This window comes from Narcine bancroftii, chromosome 3 (genome assembly GCF_036971445.1).
Source record: "Narcine bancroftii isolate sNarBan1 chromosome 3, sNarBan1.hap1, whole genome shotgun sequence".
Lineage (NCBI taxonomy): Eukaryota > Metazoa > Chordata > Chondrichthyes > Torpediniformes > Narcinidae > Narcine > Narcine bancroftii.
This window is the reverse complement of record NC_091471.1, coordinates 259,006,259-259,020,760: the sequence shown is the minus strand read 5'-3', so window position 1 is coordinate 259,020,760 and position 14,502 is coordinate 259,006,259. Positions and strand designations below refer to the sequence as shown.

Genomic DNA, 14,502 nt, shown 5'->3' with positions numbered 1-14,502 from the left:
GGGGGCGTTACACCAGTCCTTTCAACCTCTCTCCTTCCCACCGTCCAGTAACCTAAACTAGCCTTGCTGATGGAGCAGATGTTCAGAATGTGTTTGTTTTCATCATTTTAGAGATCGACTAGATTGGATGACGCTCCTCAGAGCGTGTAACTCACTCCACGGGGTTGGCCCCGAGCTCCTAGTTATTTGTCACATCAATTTACCATCCCTCTCTCCCGCTGACCTATCTGTCTGTGGGCCAATGTGAGGAACTGCCGTTCATCTGCCTTGGAGACACATTGCAGCTTTCCTGACTCGGTGCTGAATTCTGCAATGTCATTGTTTTCTCTTTGCCCATCAGAAGCGTCCCGTTCTGCTGTCAAATTATCCATCCACATTTGTCAGAGGTCATACATACATGACATTCATTACCTGTAACCCTGAGATTTTTTTTCCTGCGGGTCAGGCAGAATTTCTACTGATCAGTAGTGCAAAAAAACTGTACTCAAGAAAAGATATTTATACGAGAAAAATGTAAACAAAGAAAAAATGCACACTAACTGACTGTGCAATGCAGAAAATCAATAATAAATAAAGTGTAAAAATTAGAGACCTTAAATAAGTCCCTGATTGAGTTTGTCATTGTGGAGTCTGATGGTGGAGGGGGAGCAGCTGTTCCTGAACCTGGTGGTGTGAGTCTCGTGGCACCGACACCTCTTTCCTGATGGGAACAGTGAGAACAGAGGGTGTGCTGAATGGTGTGGATCCTTGATGATTGCTGCTGCTCTCCGTTGGCAGCGTTCCCCATAGATGTTCTCAATGGTGGGGAGGGTTTTGCCTGTGATGTCCTGGGCTGTGTCCACTACCTTTTTGGGGAGTAGGGGTAGTGGTGTCCCCATACCAGAATGTGATGTAGCTGGTCAGCACACTTTGCACCAGGGATTCTGGTGTTATACCAAACCTCCAGTTTGCAGGGGTACATGGAACTGTTCGAAATCTTCAAAATCGTGCAGGTTTGGACAAAGTAAATCAGGAAAACTAAATGGAGTGTTTGTAACCATAAGGTTTCAGGACGAATTGAGTCCGCTTTCAGACAAGGGAGTAATTAAGATGCAGCCAGTCATTTTTTTGCCCCTAATGAGAAAGTCACTTTTAGAAACCAAGCATATTTAGGAAGAGATTTTTTAAAAATCCAGGGAGAGAGAGAGAGAGAGAGAGAGTGAGAGATAACACAGATAGAGATAACCAGAGAATCTTCTCTGGTTAGGGAGTTTGGCCAGAGGACAGAGAGGAAATATTAGAGCCTGATTTTCAGAAAGAAACTCAGACACACTAAAAAGGAATGCAAGAGAAATTTGGAACTCCTTCCACAAATGAGGAAATCGTCCATTTTCGATAAACAAAGGACTCGAGGGGCTCAATGGCCCCCTACTGTTTTCACATTAGTCCTGAAGTCATAGAGCATCTATACTAATCCCATTTAGCAGCACCTTTGTCTATAGCTTTCAATGCCTTGGCAATCAAGTGCACGTCCCACTGTTGCGAGAGTCTCTGCATCTGCAGGGGAAAAAAATCTCAGGGTTGTATGTGATGTATGTCTGTACTCTGAACTTTGAACTTGTCACTCACTCTGTTCCAGATTCCAACCACGGTGTAGGTGAAATAAAAATCACTTCTACACGCCCTTTAGCTTTAGACACAGATCCAAGCTTTCACGATCTTGCAGGTAGCTGCTATGAAGAGGGATTTTGCTGAAAGAAACAGGTTCCGCTGGGAAGCCCAGCTGCGATGATAGTACGCGACGGGCAGAATGACCAGGTGCTGCTCTAGAAAACTACCGCCACCGAATCAGGTTTCCCCGCTCCAATTAGGAAGAACTATCCTCTATGGGAGCTTAAAAACAACAAAAGAGAGGGATTGAGGAAGAATTTGTTCAGGAGTTGAATGTAATTCTGAGGCAATTCTTCCGAATAAACAGAGACTCGCTCAAAAGTGACGGCAGACTGAAGGAGGAAAATCTTCCCTCTCTCCTCGCTGATTGGACAATAATCCTGTCGATGCTCCCACCCTGCCTTCCTCATTTGCTGGAACGAGTGTCAATCAAGAAAAAAGCTACAGCGTGTGTATGAATGTGATCGCACGGAACCTTTCAGAGGACAGGGCTGGAAGAAGTCGGGGAACTGATCGGGTCAGTTTCACTGCGGGCTCTTTGCGAGCGTCGTCCCGGAGTCGCACCCCTTCCCTCACTGTGGGAGGCGCCGGTGGGGTGGGAGTGGAGAGAGCAGGACTCCATAAATGTGCCGAGAGTCGGGAATGCTCAGTCGAAGAATGATTTAGCGAGCGCGGAGGTTGCTGCAGCCGAGGGGAGTTTGCACAGGGACTCTGCCGTTTCCGTAAGTTCTGCAAGCGCAGATCTGGAAGCTCGACTCAATTCCCCCCTCCTCTCCGGCCACAAAGGTACGTGTCCAGGGGTTGGAGGGGTTGGGGAGACACTAGTAAGTTCTGGCAGTCAACAGCCTTGCTTGGAAAGGAGTAATGTTTAATCTGCAATTTTAATGTGGCTTTCAAATGTAACAAGTCGAGGCAGGGTCCAAACTGCAAACGACCCAAGTGCACTGAAGAAAATTATGTTGCACGCTCGTTAAGTCTTTTCGAGCGAAGTTTAGAAGCGTTCTCCAATCCTGAAGCTTCCCCCCCACCTTCTTTGGTTTGGCTCTTGTTTAATTTGCACAGTGCACAGCGAATTAGGATGGTGAACCCTTGCGAACTTCTATCCCCTCCTCACTGTATTCCAAAGGGATGTTTGGATCTTATCGTGATGCTGCAGTACATTGTCAGTCGTCATCTTATAGATCAAAAGCGAGGGGCCGAATAGCCGACGCACACCTTCTGTTCTCGTGATTATACTATTCCAAGAGTTCCTAGGCTTTCCTATTAGCTGCATTAAACGTTGCATGAATCTTGCCCAGGAGGGGGGAAAATCCTGGCAGAAATGTGGCTTTTTGTTTGGGGTTTAAACTGTGGGAATCAAATGCTTAAGTTACAAGTCCTAGTTGCTTGCAATGGGCAGGTAACCCCTTGAGAGTTTTTTTTTAAAAGATACACTAAAAAGGAATGCAAGAGAAATTTGACATTTGAGATCTTTTAAAAGTGATTTGAGAAATTGGAAAAAAAAATTTCTGGTGGAGTCCCGATCAAAAGGGGTAGGTGTAGGGGAATAAGATCAGATCCAGACTGTTCGGGCCTGAAGTGATCATGCCACTTCTCGTACAATGCGGTTGAAGTGTGGAACTCTTCCTGTGTACCTGGGCAGGGCCTGGTTTGAATCTCTCGTTACTGAAGCTGACAAGATTCCTTTATGGGGAGAGTCATCTTCCCATGAAATAGGTTAGTGTGTAGTCATTGATGTACTGTAACAAATGCGGCTGCCAATTTGTACATGCAACCTCTCACAAAAGCAGTAATTTTAAGTGAGGGACCCCTGGAGAGTGCCTCTGCTCTTCAATGTAAAAGATCCAGGGTTAACATTTAATATCTCCTCCAGTGAGAGGAGTGTGTTGTAAAAGTCTTTAACTGAACTTGCCTGGTGTCTCTGGATTGGATGGCAAACGGTAGCTCGGCCACAAATTAAAATGGTGAGCTAAACATGAGAGAGCTTTGCAGTTTATTATTTCTGTCTTGCCCTGTAGCTTTGTTCTTGCATGCTTATATTTTGCCCTGTTGTCTGACTGAACTGCCTTTGGCTGGTTTTGGAGATAAACTGTAGCCCAGTCTTGCATCCGGTTGTGTTGTGACCGACCTCTGCTTCCATGTGAGCTAACGACTTGTGAAGAGTGAATGTGAATCTGTTGACCAGGGTTTCTTGTAATTTTGTAACTACCTCAGTTGACTATCCATTTCTCTCCATGAATGTTGTCTGCTGAGTCATCCTGCCTTTTCTTTGTTCAGTGGGTGGGGGGTTTGATTTCACAATATATGGAAGTTCCCACATTGTGGTATGGATGTCTATTTGTTCACAGTGCACCCACTGTCTGAACAACTTGGCCAGCCTTGGCCAAACACATCTGGGAATGACCAGGATTCAGGGTGGCATATTGTTTCATTTTCGATTATGTTCCTGATCTCATGGCCCCATTTTTCACTTCTCAGGCAAGGTGGGCTTGGAGAGGGAATGGGGTGTGGGTGCAAATTGCCCCCTGTCCTTCGAAGTCCCTTCAAGATCCAGGCAATGTTTTTATATTGAATTCAATTGTATGTTTTGTTGTCAGAGTTAACTGTTCTGCCAACTCTACGATGTTCTGGGTCTCCAGGCAACTGACATGGTTACAGATAAATGTTCCTCTTTGGAGTTAGTACAGCACCAGTGGCCCAGGTGCGAATCCGGTGCTGTCTGTAATGAGTTTGGATGTCCTCCCCATGGGTTTCCTCTAGGTGCTCTGGTTTCCTCTTGCCCTCCAAAAATGTATGGGGTTTGTATGGGCCTGATACCGTATTGCAACTCTAAATTTTTAAAAATTTGAATCAATATCACAAACATAATATTCCATCTACTCATGAGGAAGTAGAGACACATCAGCAACTCTCTTTCCTCAAGAGCGACATCAGAAATCTGACAAATTTCTACAGATGTTTGGTGGATCACGGTCTGGGATGGGGACACAAATACCCCTGAGCATAAAGCCCTCCAAAAGGTGGTGGACGCAGCCCAGGACATGACAGACAAAAGCCTCCCCACTGTTGAGAACATCTCCAGGGAACGCTGCCGTTGGAAAGCAGCAGCGATCGACAAAAGTCCTCACCACCCAGCACACATTTGGAGCTACCATCAGGAAAGAGGTCGAGGTGCCATAGGACTCACACCACCAGATTCAAGGACAGCTGCTCCCCCTCCACCATCAGACTCCTCAACAATAAACTCAGTCAGGGACTCATTCCTTTAAGGACCCTCACTTTTGCACTTTATTGATTTAAAAAAAAATCTCTCCATATTGTACAGTCAGTTTGTTTACATTTTGTTACTTGTTTACCATTCTTTATCTGTTTACATGTGTGCATTGTGCATTTTTTTTACTACCAGTAAGTGGTAATTCTGCCTTTCCCACAGTGGGGGGGAAAAGAATCGCTGGGTTGTATGTGGTTTTGTGTATATACTCTGACAATAAATCCGAAATCCATCTACATTTGTGTTATCAGACCCACTGCTGTAGTATGTCGCAGTGAACTCCAACCTAATTGGATCATGACTCGAAATCTATGTAACTGCAATTTCGATATTAAACCTCTAACTCCATTTCACCTCTCTTTCCCTCCTGACAACCCAAAGTAATGGCAGGATGGTCAACTGCTCAACTCTCCTCGTACCCGCATCTGCGACCAAGCCCGTACTATCACATAAAGCAACTGTGACCTGCCTTGAAAGATTGGCCCAGTTTAAGGCATGATGTGTGTTGAATGTGTCCGTGTAATCCAGTATTGGATGCAGGTGATGAGTGACCACCACATCTCCACTTCAGGGATCCTGCTGTTTGTCTCAGCTGCACGCTGAGGAAAAATTCTTCCTCCTGCATTAGCGGTTTTGCCCCAGAGAAAGGCAGATTCCTTCTTCCTTGTGTAATTATATATAATTTTAACCAAATCCAGGAAATGGCCCTGACCTACTGACATTCCCATTTACATCAATGCTCACACATGAAAAGGCATCTTTTAAATCTTCAAAAGGCCTTTTGCTGCCCCCACAAGGCCTGGGATAAAAGGATTCTACTACTTTAAAAAGAATTCCGTGCATGTTTCTTTTTTCAAAGAGCAGCCTTCCCCTCCCCCCGCCACCCACACTGTCTTCCTGTTGCTGTCTACACTGGAGTGGATCTCCAGGTTTTGCTGAATCCTTTCAACTTGAACATTTGGCTCGGTTCAGAGGAGGTTCATTTCTTTTGAAGTTGTACTGCATGAGTCTGGAGATAGCATCAGCAAACCTGGCTGAATCATCCTGGTGTGGTACCAAGGAACTGGTCATGACAGTTTGCTGAGCCTTTTAGTGCTGTCAATTGTGCTAGAATAAAAGGGCTTCAGACAAAATTTGATACCAGTTTATGGGAGAGTGGGTGGAACAGAGAGGTGGAGAGCAAAGGGAATTCCAGAGTATTTGGGCGTTGGCAGCAGAAGGAAAGCTGCCAATGGGCATGTGGAAGATGGTCAAGGCAGGCTGTGTAGACCTTTGAGAATGGACGTATTGAAGGAAATGTCGGATGAGACTTGTGGGGGAGGAACCCTAAATTAAAGCCAAACTTGGAGGATATTGGGAATTCAGACTCCTCCTGCAGGTGGACAATTGATTTTTGGGTTGAACTGCGTTAAGACAGTAGCCTTGTCAATAATGTTATGGTATGTGATGGCCTCCTCCCATTTCTGAGACAATCAGTCAGTCCATAGGCAATGGTACAAAGTTTCCACCTTTCTTTGTCTGATTTATTGTCAGAGTATGTGCATGACGTCACATAACCCCTGAGATTCCTTTTTCTGCAGGGGAGACAGAATTGCCACTCATTTTTGTGCAAAAACAACTGCACTCAACGCGCACACGTTTTTTTTTAAAAAAAGTAAACAAAAAGAGAGAAAATAGAAAATGCAAGAGGAAGAGTTTGTAAATGAGTCCTTGATTGAGTTTGTCATTGAGGAGTCTGATGGTGGAGGGATAGCAGCTGTTCCTGAACCTGGTGGTGCAAATTTCCTTTAGTCCTAACCAGTCAATTGGTTGTGGCTATTTTCAGGTCTTTTTAAACACTTATGAGATACAGCACCGTAACCGGCGCACAAGCCCACTCTGTCTGAAGACACCCACTAGACCAATTAGCCTACAAACCCCGTGTGTCTTTGAGAGGAAACCCATTCGACTTGGGGAGAACATACAAACTGCTTTGAGGTCTCCATTACTGTAATGATCAACCAGAGTGGGTTGGGCCCTGTCACACTTCCATGGCCAGCTGTCGGACCCTGACTTGGAGATGAGACTCCAAAGCAGCCATGCTCAGTGAGGTCCCTTGTGGGGACCACCACACACTTAAGTCTTCACTTCACATGTAGTCGATAGGAGAGAAGCCAAACTTGATTGCTTCACAGGGAAGAGGGCCCATAAACCTCGAGCAGAGTCTTGGGGGGAGGTGGGGGGGTGGGTGGGCTAGCCAGAAAAAAAGATTGAGTGCTGCTGCTACAAAGAGCTCTGCTTGTTGGAGGCATGGGATCGTGCTCTGAAAGTAAACAAAAGTCATCGTAAGCAATGGCTTCATGGGCATATCTGAGTGTGGGTTTAACGTCTTCTTAACAAAGATGGAGATGTTTGTCTTTTCTCCAAGAATGTGCCTAGATGGCTGGAACTTTCTGATGAATGCACCAGTTGTGACGGATGGGATGGTGGTTCTGCTTGGGCAGGAGAGGAGGCTCTGGCGAGAGTGGGAAAGGGTTGAGGTGTGGCAGGGAGGGGCTCTGTTGGGTGGTGCTGCTCAGCTGGCCTGGGCGGTTCTGCTGGTCTGGCCATGGTCCTGACACCCTCTACTTTGTCTCCCAGCAGGATGTCGGTGACAGTACACGAAAACCGTAAGTCTCGCTCCAGCTCGGGCTCGATGAACATCCAGCTGTTCCACAAGCCCACCCACGCTGACAGCCTCCTCACTCATCTCGACCTTCTCCGCAAGCGGCACCTCTTCACAGACGTGAGCCTCCGGGCCGGGAACCGGGTCTTCCATTGCCACCGCGTGGTGCTGGCCTCCTGCAGCCGCTACTTTGAGGCCATGTTCGCCGGCGGCATGAAGGAGAGCCGAGATAGCGAGGTGAACTTCCGTGACTCGCTGCACCCTGAGGTGCTGGAACTGCTGCTGGACTACGCCTACACCTCCCGCATCCTCATCAATGAGGAGAATGCCGAGTCGCTCCTTGAGGTCAGCGACATGCTGCAGTTCCATGACATCCGAGACGCCTCAGCGGAGTTCCTGGAGAAAAACCTCCACCCAATGAACTGCCTGGGGATGATGCTCCTGTCCGATGCCCACCAGTGTGAGCAGCTCTTCGAGCTCTCCTGGCAGACGTGCCTGGCTTACTTCGCCGTGCTCTACAGGACGGAGGACTTCCTCAGCCTGCCCAAGGACAAACTGCTGGAGCTGGTCCTTAGTGAGGAGCTGGAGGTGGAGGACGAGAGCCTGGTGTACGAGGCAGTGCTGGGCTGGGTGAAGCACGACCTGCGGAGGAGACAGGTCCACCTGCACGAGCTGCTGCGCTGCGTGCGCCTGGCCCTCCTGCCCGAGTCCTACCTGTACGAGAGTGTGTTGACTGAGGAGTTGGTGGGCGGCCATGAGCTGGGCCGGGGGCTGGTGGAGGAGGCCATCTCCTGCAAGCTGAAGATCCTCCAGAATGATGGCGTGGTTACCCTGCTGTGTGCCCGTCCCCGTAAGGTCAACCATGACATCTTGCTGCTGGGCGGCCAGACCTTTGTCTGTGACAAGATCTATGCCATCGATCAGAAAACCAAAGCAGTGACGCCTCGGGCCGACGTCCCCAGCCCACGCAAGGAGTGCAGTGCGTGTGCCATTGGCTGCCGGGTCTACGTCACTGGGGGCCGGGGCTCGGAGAATGGAGTGTCCCGGGACGTGTGGGTGTATGACACGCTCCACGATGAGTGGAGCAAAGCGGCGCCCATGCTGCTTGCGAGGTACGGCCACGGCTCAGCAGAGCTCGAACAGTGCCTGTATGCCGTTGGCGGGCACACGGCTGTCAGCACCACGCTTCCCGCCTCTCCCTCTGTCTCCGTCAAGCAGGTGGAGCAGTTCGACCCGCAGGCCAACAAGTGGAGCCTGGTGGCGCCCCTCCGCGAGGGCGTCAGCAATGCTGCTGTGGTTGGCGCCAAGCTCAGACTCTTCGTCTTCGGTGGCACCAGCGTCAGCCGGGAGAAGCTGCCCCGTGTCCAGTGCTTCACTCCCGGTGAGAGCCGCTGGACGGTGCCTGCCAAGTGCCCGCAGCCCTGGCGCTACACCTCCGCGGCAGTGGTGGGTGACCACATTGTCGTCATTGGGGGTGACACCGAGATCTCTGCCAACTCTGCCTACCGCTTCAACACTGATACTTACCAGTGGACCAAGTTCGGTGACGTGGCAGCCAGGAGGGTGAGCTGCCACTCGGTGGCTTCTGGAAACCGACTGTACGTCGTTGGGGGCTACTTTGGCGACCAGCGGTGCAAGACCTTGGACTGTTACGATGCTTCGACCGACTCTTGGAGCAACGTCACCACCATTCCCTATTCACTCATTCCCACTGCCTTTGTCAGCACGTGGAAGTACCTCTCAGTTTAAGATGCTCCACAGGCACCCAGCGTCCTCAGGTAACCAACCCCTTTGGCAGTAACCCTTGTCCTGTGCACTGCTGAACCACTGGAGTAATGTTTCCCAAAGCCAGCCTCTGTGTCACACGGGAGCACATTGAATGGCTCCCCTCTTTAGAACAAGGGGATGGGGGTAATTTACAAGATTTTGCCAGGACTTGGAGCAAAGTTGAAATTTAATTTTGGATATACAGCACGGTTACAGGCCCTGTAAAATCCTGGTATGTTTTGAACGGTGGGAGGAAACTGGAGAAAACCCACGCAGATGTGGGGAGAACGTACCTTACAGACGGTGCTGGATTCTAACCCTGGTCGCTGGCGCTGTGTGACGCTGTTACAAAGGTTATATAGGTTAGGACATTTTTTACCTGGAGTGTCAAAGAGTGAGGGGGGGGGAATTTGATAAGCATAAAAAAAAAATGATGCAGGGTGTAGATATGGTAAACACAAACAGGCTTTCTCCACTGAGGTTGGGTGAGATGAGGGTTGAGGGTGAAATGTATAAGGAGAACATTAGATGGTGTGGAATGAGCTACCTGTGGAGGTGGCTGATGCAAGCTTGATTTTGCCAATTGAGAGAATATTGGATAGGTACAATGGAGAACTTTGGTCTGGGGCAATAAAGGGACATCCGTGATCTGAAACCCACCAAAAAAGGGGCAACACCTTTACAGTACCAGCGCTCGGGACTTGGGTTTGAATCCCGCGCTGTCTTTAAGGAGTTTATACGGTTTCCTCCCACCATTCGAAACATACCAGGGTGTAGGTTAATGGGGTGTAAATTGGGTGGTAAGAGCTTGTGGGCTGAAATGGCCTGTTATCATGTTGCATGTCTAAAATATATTTTTAAAAAAAGAGCCCATTGTTGTATGTGAAGTGAATGCTGAAAAAGCTGAGCCTGATAAGAACATGCTGGGAAGTGGGATTAGGCTGTGTAGCCTGTCCCCTGGGAGGGGGGGGGGGTTGCTCCAGGTGAAAACACAATGCTGGAGAAACTCAGCAGGTCAAACAGTGACCTTCAGGGCTGTAAGGTGGTAGGTAGTTCTTGGACAAACCTTGGCTGATTTGAGGGAGCTCTGTGTTCAGTGAGGCCAGAAGTGCACTGGTTGGACATTTTTTTTATCAGATCCCCATGCCTTGCTGATTGGGTTCACTTCTATTTAAAGGGGTTGTGACCTGGTGTTGCCGGCCTCCTGACAAAGGCTTGGTGGGTTGAATCCTGTGAAAAGATCATCTGTTGCTTTTGGTATGGACGGCATGGTTGGCCTTGCAGTTAGTCAGGGGCCCGGGTTAGAATCTGACGCTGTCCTTGAGGAGTTTGTGTGTTCTCCCCGTGGCCCGCGTGGGGTTTTGCCAGGAGCAATGGTTTCCTCCCACCTTCCAAAACGTGTGGTGCTTGTAAGTTAACTGGTTCTAATTAGACAGCATGGGTTTCATTGGGCAGAATGGGCTTTACCTTGTTGTATTGTTAAAATGTAAAATGGTGCTACTTGTATATTGCTCATTTGCTGGGCTTGGTGTGTGGACATCCCCCCTGCTCCAGGTTGTGACCTAGGTCTGGTGCCCCCTTATGACTCCCAGGTTTGATAAGTACTGGTTCCAGGGCTGTCGACTTGCTGGCTCAAATGCCTGTCTCTGCTGGAGAGATTTGGGCTTTGATTAGAATGTTGCAGAGACACTGGCGCTGATAAGGAACTCTGCAACTGCGACTTGAACAAAGCTGGGTGGACATCTAAAGAGAAACATTGCCCACTTCCATTCTTCCATTTGTGTGGTATGTGTGAGCCCATACTTTGAGAGTTTGTTCACTGCATGGGATTTTAGGGTTGACTGGCCATCTCCCTGCTGAACTGTGTGGTTACAAAACTACAGACAGAATCTGGCTCAAGATTTGTGTTGGCATGGAGACCATTTGTACATTCCCATCCATAGGATCCAAATCCCAACCTCTCATCAATGGGTCCTGGAGAAAATTGCCCTCTGAGAGGTAGGTGGGGGGGGGGGGCGGAATGGTTGGGGAAAGAGGGGTCCGTCTTGAATGTGGAAAGAATTAACAAGCGAGGTAGATGCATTTTTCAATGTGTAGAAATCTGATGATAACCCCAACCTCTGTACCACCTGTGGCATTTTGCTCTTCAGGAGACCAGATTATTAAAATTGTGGTTTTGGGGGAAATGGGAAATATCTTGGGCAGACAGACTCTCGCGCCTGGGGAATGAATAGCCTCAGGACACGAGGTCTGGTGGCAGGGTTAGATTTTATAGGGGTGAACATCCCACATTGTTTAGGGAATCTAGGAGCAAGATGCTGCATTCCTAGTTCTGTCCTGTGTGTAAACAATGCTGGAGAAACTCAGCAGGTCAAAGATAAGTAAACAAAGTTTCAGGCTTGAGCCCTTGAAGTTCAGGCACCTGCCTACATTTTGCTCATACCTTGATGAAAGGCTCAAGTCTGAAACGTTGGTTATGGTGCCTATCTACATTTGGCTCATAACTTGATGTGGGCGAAAGCCCAAAACATTGGTTATGTATTTTTATTTTTGCTACATAAAGTACACTGTTTGACCTATTGAGTTTCTCCAGCATTGTGGATTTTAATTCAACCACAGTGTCTGCAGACTTCTGTGTTTTACTCTGTCTTTTGTAAACCAAGTGACACCAAAACTGAGATCTTGCCTCATGGGGATGATCCTGGGCTCAAAGGCCACACCACTAGCTGATAGCGGTCCAGCCATAATTGTAACGAGACCATTTAATGGGTGATGCTGGATTTGGGGTTGGGGAATAAATTCAGGCACTCCTGCAGGAAAGGGCACCACTCTCTGGGAGCTGGGGTGGGTTGGGTGCCATGCTTCTAGCAGAGAAGTGGGGTACAAATTCCAGCCCAGCTCTTTGTTTATTGGTCCAGCTAGGCACCTATTATTCAGCTTTTCCACAGAGGCCAAGAACATTAACCAGTGACCACCTCAAACCCCAGCAGCTGGAGACGTTTTAAGTAATTAAATTTGGAACCATATGCTGACCTCATAATGGCAATGACTGTTTTTTTTGTAAAAACCTCTCTGATTCACCATCGTTCTTCAGGGAAGAATATCTTTCATCCAGCGTAGACCCCAGCTTTGCCATTTTTGCTGATTTTTTTTTTAAACTGCTCTCTCCAATCCAAAAAACAGCTCTGCTTGTGTTTGGAAAATGCTGGTGATCAAATGCATTTGGTGGGGGGCGGCGGGGTGAAGGCAAAACATAAGTTTTATAGGTGAAGGCTGCTAGCTTCATGTTTCCCTCTCTGATCAGGTTACGTTTAGTTTTCTCCTCTATGAGCACCGACTGGGAGATCGTTTTGTTGAGCACCTCTGCTCTGTCCACCACGATAGCGTGGATCTCCCAGTGGCCACCCATTTCAATTTCCCATGCTATTCCCTTGCTGACGTGTCTGTCCATGGTCTCGTGCACTGCCAGAGGGAGATTATCCGCAAATTGGAGGAAGACCTCAGGCCCAAAACATCAGTAGTATTATCTTTACCACCTTTGGATCCCGTGAGTCTGGCATTTCTGGGTGTTTTTACTAGAGTTTCATTGTGTGTCCATCCTGTGTAACTGGCCCCCTGTCTCTCACAAGTATGGGATATTTCAAGTATCTCAAAGTAAGATTACTGTCACAGTGAGCTCCCCTGCTCAGTTATAGGATAATAGCCAGATAATCCTCCCTCAGTGCAGTCAGTTGAACGGTTTTAGGTATTTGCCAGGATACTTGGCAAATTCTTCACTGCCATTACGTGGGTGGGTTTTTCCATGAGCGTTCTGCTGTGCAAACCAATCAGGCTGAGCTCCTAGAAATAAATTTGGCCTGAACCCTGAGGAGAGTTTATTGGGACGTCTCAGTGTGGAGAAGGCACACTCTTCTCTCTCAAGGGAAAGATGTCCAATTACAAGATGAACTGCCGAGAGTGCTCAAATACTGTGAGGATCCACGCAGGGGAGGGATGTATTAAGAGGCTCATGAACAATGAACCACAGACCCTGCCTAACTTTGACTTTTTCTCACACTATTTTTATTTATTTTGCAAGGTGGTTTTATATAAGTGTTTGCATTGCCACAAAACACCAAATTTTATGACGTGTTCATGACATTAAATTCTTAAATGCAAGTTATGTAGAGAATTGCTGGTAATCTTTCTAAATGGGCCTCTTCATAGGCTCAACCAAGCAGTTAGGTTTTAATGGCCACAGAGCCTTCCTGTTAAACCTTGGTCTGAGGCATAAGGTTTGATCAAGCATGGGATGGACAGACATGGCAGAAGAGCCTGTTTCTGCTGTATAAACTCTCTGTATAATCTGTGACAAAAGCTGTACGCTGCTGAATTTCCAAAATACACAAGAAGATGAAATGAACAGAGGCTCTGAGCAGGGTCTCCTATGGGAAGATCTGAAGGGATGGGAGTATTGGGGTTGAAGTGGGTGAGCAAGCCCTTGGGTTTGTCATTATTGCGGAGATTTGCCCTGAAGTCCGCTGGATAGTGGTGACTGTAGCATTGTGTTTCAAGAACCAGGTCTTCCAAGCCTTGATGTAAGAAGTGGTAATGTTAGCATGGTGGTCCTTAATAGAAGGTTCTCCTGGTTTGATCCAAGTTGGAAAGATTAGTAATGGAATGGAGGGTGACCCTTGTACTCTCAAATGCACCCCACCCCCCACACCCTTTTTTTTTTCTCCCACCTTCAATGAGCAGAATCCTAAAATTTAGAACCAGCTTTTGGGAAACATTCTACATTCAGAGGGGTGGTAAGAGTTTAAAATGTTCTTTCTGTTTTGGTTTGGACTTGAATTTGAGGGATATTTGGTGATGATGTAGAAGGGAAAGTGTTCTCAGTGCGATTTGAAAGTCAATTTTGACCTTGTTGAGCACCATAGTATGTAAGATGGTCTTTTGTTCCTTATACTAACTGATGGCCAAATCAGAGAGGAGAGGGAGAGAGGAGAGGAGAGGGAGAGAGGAGAGGAGAGGGAGAGAGGAGAGGAGAGGGAGAGAGGAGAGGAGAGGGAGAGAGGAGAGGAGAGGGAGAGAGGAGAGGAGAGGGAGAGAGGAGAGGAGAGGGAGAGAGGAGAGGAGAGGGGGAGAGGAGAGGAGAGGGAGAGAGGAGAGGGAGAGAGGAGAGGGAGAG

At 47.9% G+C, this 14,502-nt stretch overlaps 1 protein-coding gene across 4 annotated transcripts in view; it reads left to right on the top strand.

Annotated features, from left to right (window-relative positions):
* The first annotated feature begins 2,093 nt into the window (after positions 1-2,093).
* The window catches only part of LOC138758581 (ectoderm-neural cortex protein 1-like), a 15,950-nt gene continuing 3,541 nt past the window's right edge, over positions 2,094-14,502 (top strand). The window contains exons 1-2 of one of the 4 annotated variants that reach the window (XM_069927734.1): positions 2,094-2,372; positions 7,544-9,343. In XM_069927734.1, coding sequence (XP_069783835.1) covers positions 7,545-9,314 — 1,770 coding nt within the window. In that variant the 5' untranslated portion in view covers positions 2,094-2,372; position 7,544 and the 3' untranslated portion in view covers positions 9,315-9,343. Of the gene's footprint in view, positions 2,437-7,540; positions 9,344-14,502 lie in introns of all 4 variants that reach the window. The other 3 variants (XM_069927733.1, XM_069927731.1, XM_069927735.1) reach the window with 3 other exon arrangements.